Genomic DNA, 11,533 nt, shown 5'->3' with positions numbered 1-11,533 from the left:
GTTTGCATGTAGAATAAATTGGAAATCTAGTTTATTTTCAATGATATTTCTGCCCAGTCTAGTAAACTTGTAATCAACTGCAAGTCCTTTTTTTGTTAAAAAAATCAAGCATAAGACTTGCATTTGATTGTATATTTAAACCCAATTTTTTGTCTGCTTTTTTTTAGTCAGAATTCGAAAACAGTTGGGCCCTGTCACATTGTTCCGTGCAAGCCTTGCGGGTGATTGCCCGCAACTCACCCACAAAAATGTTTTGAGCATGTTAAAAACTTATCTGCATGCTAATCAGCCTGGCATGCGCTTCTGTGTGTGAGTTGCATGCGAGATACTGTCGATGTGGCCAACCTGCGGGTAGTAAAAATAGTTACCCGCAAGGCTTGCAAGGACGATGTGATTGGGCCTTTAGCAGTAGTTAAAATAGCTATATCAATTGTCAATTCAGCACTGACAAATTTTTGTTGATCGCAAATACATGTCTATGCAACATCCCATTTACTCTCTCTCTTGTCTTGCCTTTTTGGGACAGGGTCTAAGCATTGCTCTAAGTGTGGTGCTCCATACTGCTCTGTTGTCTGCCAGAAGGGTGACTGGAAGAAACACAAGAACAAGTGCAAACCGAGCCAGTCCAGGTGAGCTCACTGGGTGCTTTCAAGTGTGGTGTTGACCGTTTGGTGTTAATGTTGGACCGATGTTTACATTAGCACAGTACCGAATTTGAAAAGAAGTTGATCATGGCATGCATCTCAGTAGGTGCTGCTCAGCTCTCAGTTATGTGATTTTATTAGTTTTATGAAATCAGATTAAGTTGTGGAGGTCGGGGAGACAACCAAAAAATTATCCTTCCAAAACCAACACTACCAAAAACAACGAACTTGAAATCCCAAATTTTTATGAGATGCTTTTTTTTATTAATTCACCTTGGACTGACCTATAACATTGTAATATTTGTATAAAAAAAAATTTTAACAAGTGCAAACTTTATTAAGAATGCTTATAGCATTTTGATTTGTGTTGATATAGGATAAAAGAGCACATTCAATGAGATATCTTGTCAAAGAACATAGATATCAGGGCCGTAGGGTCGAGTCATAGAATTTCATCTGTCCAATCAGGTGTCTTAGACCACTCAGCCCAACAACTCCCCCATATTGAAAAATTAATTTGATCAGTAACACCATAGGGCCTATCGGTATGGTAATGTAGCTAGCTTCCAGTGCCAAGTCAGCACGAGTGGCATGCCCTGTTACATGAATGACCTCATCTCACAACAATCCACTTTAACTCTTTATATACATGGTACTTTGGTTAACAACAGAGCTTCTCCAACTGCTGAAGTTGAATCAAGTTGATTACACTGAAATTAATGAGACAATTTGTCTCGCTGTACTTGCATCAATTATTCTCAGCTATTATGTCTTCTTTACGTCAGAGTCCAACCCAGTTGTCATAAGTTACTTATTACCTTCGTAAATCTTGAGATACATGCACAAATTTCACCTTTTCAATTGTACATTTAAAAACAAAGGAAGTAAAGCGTATATATCTAAATATTTTTTTTACTAGTGGCGAACAAAAGGACACAGGTGCGTCACTCCCTGCATTGTCATCTCTTAATCTGAAGTATGTTGAACCATCAAAGAAAGAAATGAGAGTAAGTCTGAAATCTTTTGTATTGAATGTGAAGGTCATTTGGTTTTATGTTAATCCGACTTTGCTATTTTTATACGTGTAGGATATCTGGAGGTTTCTTATCATGTCTTGGCAACTCTACTAATGTCAGGGTTAAAGTACTACTATAAAGTTGGCAATTACCACAGAACTGCGGATAGCTTATTTATCTGATCAGTATTCAGTGTGGTCAACCTTTCAATATTATCTGCCCAGCATTTACATTGTAGCATTGAAGAGGGAGGATAACTTTGTTGGTCTTTTTGGCTCAACATAATGTCTGCTTCAATGAAGAGCAGATTCTATTTTCAGACTATAATCTTTACAAAATGTATTTGAATACAGTACAATGGAACTCTGTCTCCAGGCAATTCTAACAAGCTGTCCCAACTAGACTTGCCCCAACAGCCGCATAATGCAGTGTGACCTATGGAAAATGAGATAACAGTTTTACCATGTGAGAAAATAGATAAGATATACAGTGCTTTCAACATTCAAGTTACCGTAAGTAACGGTGTATAAACCGCACCCGTGTATTAACCGCACCCCCCATTTTCGGATGAAAAAAAAAAAAAAAATCATCAAAAAAAAAAAAAAAAAATCATCAAAAAAAAGTCATTAAACTGACTTCCTATCTCTAATATGCATATTTAAGAAAGAGTCAATAGCCAAAAATGTAAAAAAAATATCACTTATTCTGCAAGTTGCCGATATTATTGGCCAACCTCACACACACGCATATGGTACCGGTGTTCGTTGCAAGTACCGATACCAGCACCAGCATCAACATGGGGGCTCACCCATTCAAAAAGATCGTTCATACCATATTTCCTGCATCACAGCCCCACCTTTGCTTTAAGAATTCTGTCTAGCATTCAATGTCTAAACATGATTTTCAGACACGGGAATATGGGAAGGTTCAAGATACGAGAAATTTGCGATTTACTTCAGGTGTTTTTCTTGTCTGCTTTGAACCACTGCCGGCGGTAGTTCTCAGTACGAGTGTGGCGGTATCTTACAGACAGCAAATAGGGAAAAAAAATATGCTAGTACCGGTATACTGTGTTTTCAATGGGAGCTCTGGGCGGGAATAAAATGAATACCGATAATAATAAAAAAAAAAAGTCGGAAGGAATGAAGACGGGGATTGAAAATTGATTTTAAGATGATGGGTGGTAGAGAGAAATGAAGGAAACGCAAATGAAAGATATTGGATTTTAAAACACAGAGAAAAAAAAGTAACGTGGGGAAATGATAAAGAGAAGAAATTTAAGAACAAGAATGAAATGAAGAGAGATAAGAGTTCGAGATAAATAATTTTTCTTTCTTTCTTTCTTTCTTGCTTTAAAAAAAAATGAAAAAAAAAGAGGAAATGGACAAAAGAATGAAGAGGAAAATTATAGATTGATTTTAAGATGAGGAATGACAAAGAAAAAATGAAGAAAAGGCAAATGAAGAAATTGCAGTTTAAAACAGAGAAAAAAGGTCACGTGGGGAATAAGAGAGAAGAAATATAAGATTTTAAGGGAAAGAATGAGACGTAAAGAGATAGGAGATCGATATAAATTTTTTTTTTTTCTTTCTTGCATATTAAGAAAAGAATAAAAAAAATAAATGAAGAAAGAAATGATAAAGAGGGAAATTGGAGATTGATTTTTAGATGAGGAATGACAAAGAAAAAAGAGAAGACAAATGAAAGAAAGAGAGAAAAATAGAAACAAAAAGGGTAGAGTGGAGAAATGATAAAGAGAACAAAGATAGAATGAAATGAAGAGATGGAAATACCGTTAATACTTTTCTTTTTTCCGTAATAAGAAAATAGAATTTAAAAAAAGGATGTAAAAATACCAGTAGAGGGGAATAAATAAAGAAAAAAGATGGAAATTGTAGATTGATTTTTAGAAGATCGAGAGAGGAATGAAGAGAAGGCAAATGGAAGAAATTGGAGATAAAAACACAGAATAAAATAAAAAATGAGGAGATGAAAAAAGAGGGTCGTGATGGAGACAAATCATTATTTCTTTCTTGTATATTTGTGGCCCTGAAAAGGGCCGTTTTGATTATGTTTATCTCTAGCTCAGAAGCCAAAGAAGTCTTCCTCGTCAGAGGAGTTTTCAAATACGGCACGCAGCTCATCCGAGTCGGAGTCATCATCCTCATCGACTAGCTCTTCCTCTTCCCAGATGACGTCATCCTCTGTTCCGTCGAGACTATTCGATATGCAGCATTTCAGGAATGAGCGTCGTATGATTTCTGCAGAGATGCTGTTCCATGCTTCCAGGACCCATCTGCACACCATCTGCAGATCTGCCTTCCTCTGTCGACCAGACTTGGTGAAGGATTTCTCCCCCTCTTTCATCCAAGCAGACCATCGCTGACGAAGAGCATCTTTGAATGGCTTGTTGATGCTGACGTCGAGGGGCTGGAGCAGAGATGTCATACCACCCGGTATGATAACAAGATCGGTGTTCTTGGCGGCAAGAAGGGCCTTTGTCTCTTCCGTCTTGTGACACCGAAAGGCGTCGAGAACGAGCATGCTGCGTCTCTTGGTGATGCCACCGACTCTCGACCAGACCGTCTTCACCCAGTCTTCGGTGATGTCCTGATCAAACCAGCCTTTCGCCTGGGCCCTAACGAGGATTCCCGCCGGGAACTTCTCTTTGGGAAGAGTCTTCCGCTTGAAGACGATATACGGAGGGAGTTTGCCGCCGTCAGCTGTACAGGCCAGCATCACTGTAAATCGGTCTTTCTCGTGCCCAGTGCTGATGATGTTGACCGACTTCTCCCCTTTGCTGGTAATAGTAGACCCCCTAGGAAGGTCAAATGTGAGTGGCGTCTGATCGGCGTTCCCGATGCGACTGAGTGGGTAATCGTGGAGCCGTCGTCTGTTAATAACAAATCGCTGGAAGTTTGTTATTTTGCTGTCGAAATCGTCAGGGAGTTTTTGGGAGATGTGGGTTCGTCGCCGCATTGAGAGGTTGTGGCGGGCCATGAATCGATGAGCCCACATCTTAGACCCAGTGAAGTCATCAATCCCGTCAGCCTCAGCTATGCACCTTCCTTTGATGCACAGCTCCACGGTTGATAGAGCGTGGCCCTCACTACGCCTCTCTTTGACCCAGTCGATGACCTTCTCCTCCAGCTCCGGCAATCTAGCTGCCTTCCCCCTCATCGCCTTCTTTGTTCTCGGCATCGCCTTCAAAGCATCGCTGTTAGATCGCCATCGCCTGATGACAGACTCGTCCACACCGTGGTGTCGCTCTGCTGCCCGGTTACCAAACTCTTCTGCATACCGGCAGACAGAGAGTTTGAATGCTGCGGTGAAAGAACGTCTCTGAGGCATTTTTGTTGAGGGTAGTACGAGTGTTCAAAGCTGTGCTTGACTGCAGGCTTGAGCTGGAGGGTAGTACGATTGATCGTCTCTGCTTGACCTCTGGCTTGAGCTGGATACCGGGTAGTACGAGAGATTGTACTCTGCTGAAATTTGGTAAACTACTTTTACATATGTCCTGTATGCTTACGTGGGGGAAAGCAGTACCGTAGCTGCGCGGGTACACGCCTAATGCATGCGCGCATCGAACCAATACGGCCGGTAAGTTCTAAAGTGACTGTGAAAATTCACATTACCGAAAATTATCAATAAAATACCTTTCAAGCTTAAATAAGTTTCCTATTCCTTGCATAATCATAAAATACATTGGAATAAAAGAATGTTAGATTACCGGTAAAAAAGCATATGCATTTAATTTCATAATAATTTTTTTTTGCCACCCTTTGTTCGGCCGTCGTCGAATATACTTACCGGTGTAACAAACATGACGTCACGCACACATCGCGTGGGATCCGGCACTCAAAGAATATAAGAAAAGCATAGAAATTCTATTTCTTGATAAATGTCTTTTATGAGAACACCTAAAGTATACTTCATAACACGACAAACATCTCAAAGATTATTTTTTACATATATCATATCAATTTGAAATAATTTTGTGGGATGATAGCAACATACCGGTAACTTGACTGCAAGATATTTTAAGTTCAATTCACATTTGTACTCTTGTAGACATGACCCGTTCATGAATTAAAGAAATTATTAAGACTGATCGGTAATATGAATTTTATTCTTCTAAGTTTATAGACTCTCCATGTTTGATCATCTTTGTATTTTCACAAATTTATCAACACACTCAGTACATATTTGATTTCTTCTCTCATCACATCTCAGTTGTTTTCAAGATTTATTTATTTTTTATTGAAACACATCATGATTTATATTTCATCATCTGTTTACGCCACGGTACACTTGCACGCACATACTGTCTCATTTTATTCATCCAATATACCATATGCAACTCATGCACTGGTTGTCATTAGCAACGTACATTTACATTTGTCACATCAAAATTTAAGGCATTTAGAACATCTCATAATATAGTATGCCCCCGACCCCTCGTTAAAATTTTTTACTGGTATACGAATACCGTAAGTACGGTATATGCTACCAGCCTCCCAATAAAATTCACAATTGGTGGAGAGAATCACAGGTTTCTGGGTCAGATCCTGAAAGAAAGAAGAGAAAGTATGGCATGTTTCGCATCTACCAGTAGTTATTCAGATTGAAACTCCAAATAATTTCTAAAAGTGCAACTGAATTACGATCATATACAAGAATAAAGTCTGGGAATATGAACGAATAAAAGGGACAATGAAGATGCACATTGCAAAAAATGCTCGTTCACAACGCCATTAGGCCTTCTTTTTCTGTTCCAAAATTTGCTTAATGCGTGACAGAAAACATCAAAATAATAATACAGGTAATCAATAAATGAATCAAATTGAAATTATGACATGAAGTTCATGAAACTTTCTTCCGTTTACCTCCCTCATGGCACAAAATTGTCAAATAATACCAATAACTTGTCAAATATTATAACAGCCACGGAAAGGTAAAGCGCCAGCTTACGTTGACGTTGCGATAAACATTACACATGCGTGTCTTATTCGGCTAGCCGCACCGCGCTGTTCGGTCGATTGTGGTCTGAACTTTGCCGCGTTGACCTAAATGCAACATACAAAGACAAAGTCACACCACTCAAAATGTCAGTTTCATGAAGGTAGGTGCGTTTGTTACCGTAATCAAACTTTGAGGGACATTTACGGTAGATACCGGTATGCGGTAGTCATAGTTGCTTCCCTTTTATACCCGCGGATCATGCCCCTCTAAACGGCATTGCCCCAAGCGGCTACGCTCGGCCACCCGACGCGAGTTGTAAACTGGTACGTCGGGCCGGGCCGAGATTGGCTTGGCTCAGAGTCCTATCACCGTGTATAAACCGCACCCCCGACTTTTGATTCTGTCCCGCCGTGAAAAAGGTGCGGTTTATACACCGTTACTTACGGTATTTCTCTCTGCTCTGGAGGATCACCTTGGTAAGCTCCCGGCTGGTGTCAGAGATATATCCCTCCACATTTTGTTTCCAATTTTCTCTGATGTATTTTCCCTCTGATAGGTGGTACTTACTCATAAGAACAACCCTGGCTCATTCTGGGTTCAAGTTGGCGATGAGGAGAATGTGAAGTTGTACAATAAAATGCTGGAACTCCTCATGGAGCAAGTACAGGCTTCTGGACCTCTACAAGACCCCAAAGTAAGTTCTGTAGGAGATTAATATATAGACCTGCCACCCAGTGCAATTTCATTATATTTCATAAAATGGATCGTGAAAATGATTCTGAAAATGAAATATGATGGATTTTGAAATATATATGTATTGAACCAGTAATATAAGAAAGAGACCTGCCACAATGCATAGGAACATAGTGCAAGATTAGACAAAATTACTTTTTTTCTTGTAGATTCCCAACTTTTTCTTATTCATTTTGATATATATATCATCACTTACTTCCCCCTTCCTTTCAAAGAGAGAAAAGGATAAATTTCAGTGTGACAAATGCATGAACAAAACACTACATTGAAAAAAGTTGATGAATTAGTGGGGGGACAACTAACATTATCTTTGATTTAATTTAAAATTTATGAATTGTGATAAAAAAATGCTGATTTAGAGATCAGAATAAGAATGTCTTAGTATAAGACTAATAAATGTTGGGTGCTTTGTTCGTACCAATTCTAGTACGGCATGCTTAAATGACATTTTGTCACCATTTCTAAACCTGTTCAGTGTTCTGTATGTTTACAATCATAAATTGGAAATAAAAGCAGAGATTTTGATTGTTCTGTATTCAGTATTGTGTCTCCACCAGTTCTATTTGATCTCTAAATAGTCGATCTTGTTATTGATGTTAGTAAGATTTGTAAAATAGGCCCGAGATAAACGGAGCAGTTGCTTTGATACAAAAGAAACAAATGCAAGTAGCAAACTAGAGGCGGAAACAACCGAGCATCTTTTTACAGAATGTCAGCATGCATGTACATACCTTTTGGGAAGAGTTTTTGAAATGGTGGTATACAAAATTTAATATTAATTTACAACTAAATGATGAAGATATTTTGTTTGGTATATCTGATGGAAGACCAGATAAATCACTTATGAATCAATGCTTAGTTATAGCTAAACAAATGATGTATACATGCAGACATTTGAATATTTTACCGTCCTTTGATTTGTTCTTTGTAAAGCTTAAACGAATATACAAAATAGAAAAACAAATTGGCATTCAGAATAAACATCAAAGTTTGAAAAGAAGTGGAAAACTCTACAGCCCTCTTTCATGTAATAGTTTGGGCAGTTTGATGGAAAACGAAATCAAATGTGTCGTCATAAAACGTTTCTTTTGTTTTTTTTCCTTTTTTTTCATTTTGCTTTTGTTTTGTATTTTATTTCATTTTGTATATAATATGTATAATGTATAATGATTATGTTTGTTATATGTATATGAAGTTATGAATAATAAAAAATCATTGAAAGAGAAAATGCAAGTAGCAAAGAGGAACACGAATGGCGAGATAAATGTTGTTTTTCTTGTACACAGCCTGGGAAGATGTGCATATCCAAGTATGCCGTCGATGATTCATGGTATCGAGCAACCATCCAGACAATCAATAAAGAACGTGTAGCCACTGTCTTCATGTTGGACTTTGGTAACACCGAGGAGGTTCCCTTCAACGACCTTCGACCTGCATTGCCAGAGATAGTAGAATTCCCAGTATTTGTAAGTTAACACGATTGAAACCAGTTTTTTCTCAGTACATCTGATTTATGATTTTTGTATCAGAGATGCTTGTACACATGCTTGCTCATGATAATTCTGGGCCCTGTCTTACAAAGAGCTACGATTGATACAATCGGACGTAAATTTATGGAAATCCATTACTGTCATAATTTTTTCTACAAGAGATTTGCATATTGTCCTTTGTAAACAGAAAGAATCATAGTGAATTTTCAAGAAAACAGTGAATGCATGAATGAAGTTCATAGCTAGGAAATATTTTGAACAAACGTGCATTATAGATGTTGACGTTGCTGGCCATCCATAGTTACGATTGATTGGATCAATCGCAACTCTTCTTAAGACGGGGCCCTGATCTATGCAGTAGTATTGCTATAAAATGTATTTGAAGTGCACAGGACCATGAGGTCAAAGTTCTCTCACATGTCCAATGTTCAGTCACAGGTCAATTAATGCCAATGCAATGTCTGAAGTATAGACCCAGAATTTGTGCATACATTTAGATATGACCTTCAACTCCTTCAGCATATTCACTTGATACTTGCATCAGTTGGTGGCATTTTCATGTTCATCAGTACAGAGGTTAAATTTTTGAGATGCCGAACATGTACTTTAAGGGAATAAAGAAAACCACAATTTGTGCTCATACGGTACATTTTTGTTTTGAACCACCAGGGATTGCACTGTGCTATAGCTGATATAGAGCCAAGGGGTAGCTCAGGCAGGTGGTGCTATGATAGTGTGAAGCTGATGGACAAACTGATGGAGGAATGTCCATTACCCACAGTACGCTTTGAAGGAAAGAAAGCAGGCATCCACCAAGTTGTTATGAAAGTCGAGGATAAGAAATTAGGTAAGTAAAATGTCAGGTTCCTTAAATATTGATATTTGTAGGGCAAGGATCATATTTCACTGTATAAATCCTCCATGGCTAATGAGAGGAATGTCAATGCCAGTTAATAAGTCGCCAATGTACAGCCTTCGGTTAATTTAAGCCGGGGAAGCATTTCATGAAGGGATATATCAGCAGTTTTATCCGACCCGTATCTTACAGTTTAAGTGTTTCTCAGCCAATCAAAATCAAGGAAACATGTCAGATTGGACAACTTGTTGGACAAAGGTGTTGATGAAACACCCCCTGGAAAGGGCTTGTTTGTTACTTTCCGACAAAGTTAATGTGTGCTTTGAGACATTTAAGTCCATATTTCTTTGCAGCAAGGACTTTCAATAATCTACTCTAAACAAAACTGCAGTTGATCTGTTCTAACCGTGATAAATCAAACAATAAGAGTAAATTTGTAATAGCAAGAACACGAATGCAAGACACCAAAGTTTTGAGCATTACTTTGTATTGCAGCATGGGCAGCAGTAGCATTTGCAGTTCTGCTACCTGATAGCATTCATATAACAAACAGCGATTAGTATACAGATAATACACATAAGCGCGTGCATGCAGGGCCAAATAATGAACGATGTGAGAGAAGAGCCAATGGACATACCGAACCGAGGTCCGCAGTACCGAGTGCAGTACATCCATTTGGCGAGTCAAGCACAGAGTTCATTATTTAGGTACTACCTGCATATGTTACCAATTTGTATTAATAATGACTGTTTCTTCTTTCTTCAATATTGTTCTGTAGGCACAGTGTCCGTTGGCGATGCTTTGATCAAACAGGAACTGGCATGGCCCAAGGGTAGACAAGCAGCACCGCCACCCAGGAAAGGTAAATACTCTTCCAATTCTTATGCCCTTTATGTAAAAACCCTCATCATAAAGTATCACAGAGCGGAAATCAATAAAATGAAAGAACATTAATTAATTCATTCATTTATTTGTTGTTTGTGTAGCAGGCTTTTTTTTTCAAACTGGATGGTATGGATTTGAAATGTTGAGTAACATTATTCTCGGAATTCATGCGCAATTCATGAAAGAAATTGCAAACACTAACACCATTTCAAGGATTTGAAGACCATTCCTAAAGGTCCAGAATCTACAGAGAAAACGGCTGATTTTAACCATAGTGCACAGGCATTTATGGAAAATTGATGCTAGAGAAATTGTTATTGTTGCTTTTAGAGAGGTTCTTACCATAATAATAATCTGATATCAATTAACCAACTTCCATGTAAACTGGATGTATCTCCTTTCTGAATCTGCATGTGATATACTCTCTACTAGTAAAAAAAATAATAATAAATGGGGATTAAGTGAATATGTTGAAATAATCACCATAATTGAAGGAAGAATGACTGTTAAATAATAATAATAAATAATAATATTTCTGCCCATGGATTATTGTGCATTAATATTACCGTACACCATAGGTAAACTTCTAAACATTCCTTACGAAATAAACTTAGTTTACAATGCATGCCTTGTAATTTACTGGGGCACTCGCCTTCACCCGTCTATCCAATTTTCTTGCTCCCTCTTTGTAGTTCTATTGAAGAGCTCTATGAAGCGTCTGGAGATGCCTTCCGGGGGAGAACCGGTTAGGATTGCAATCAACAACTATGTGAACCCAAGGGAGATGCAGTGCCAGGTTATCACCCCTGAAAGTAAGAAAATCACTGTAATTTTCATCAATACGTTTGGTTTCTATGTGATTGTATGCATGTATCTTTCCTGAGAGCCTAGTAACAAGGCATTCCTGTCACCTGTTGGGAATAAGTG

At 38.3% G+C, this 11,533-nt stretch overlaps 1 protein-coding gene across 2 annotated transcripts in view; it reads left to right on the top strand.

Annotated features, from left to right (window-relative positions):
- LOC121424965 (tudor domain-containing protein 1-like) overlaps positions 1-11,533 on the top strand; it is a 48,822-nt gene that overhangs the window by 29,637 nt on the left and 7,652 nt on the right. For both annotated transcript variants that reach the window (XM_041620863.1, XM_041620864.1), the window contains exons 7-13: positions 527-629; positions 1,564-1,651; positions 7,179-7,316; positions 8,662-8,841; positions 9,535-9,712; positions 10,500-10,583; positions 11,299-11,418. In XM_041620863.1, the coding sequence (XP_041476797.1) occupies positions 527-629; positions 1,564-1,651; positions 7,179-7,316; positions 8,662-8,841; positions 9,535-9,712; positions 10,500-10,583; positions 11,299-11,418 (891 nt within the window). The remainder of the gene's footprint in view (positions 1-526; positions 630-1,563; positions 1,652-7,178; positions 7,317-8,661; positions 8,842-9,534; positions 9,713-10,499; positions 10,584-11,298; positions 11,419-11,533) is intronic.

The sequence above is a fragment of the Lytechinus variegatus genome, chromosome 12 (genome assembly GCF_018143015.1).
Source record: "Lytechinus variegatus isolate NC3 chromosome 12, Lvar_3.0, whole genome shotgun sequence".
NCBI classification, from domain to species: domain Eukaryota; kingdom Metazoa; phylum Echinodermata; class Echinoidea; order Temnopleuroida; family Toxopneustidae; genus Lytechinus; species Lytechinus variegatus.
The sequence above is the reverse complement of the archived record's forward strand: the minus strand, read 5'-3'. Positions and strand labels throughout refer to the sequence as shown.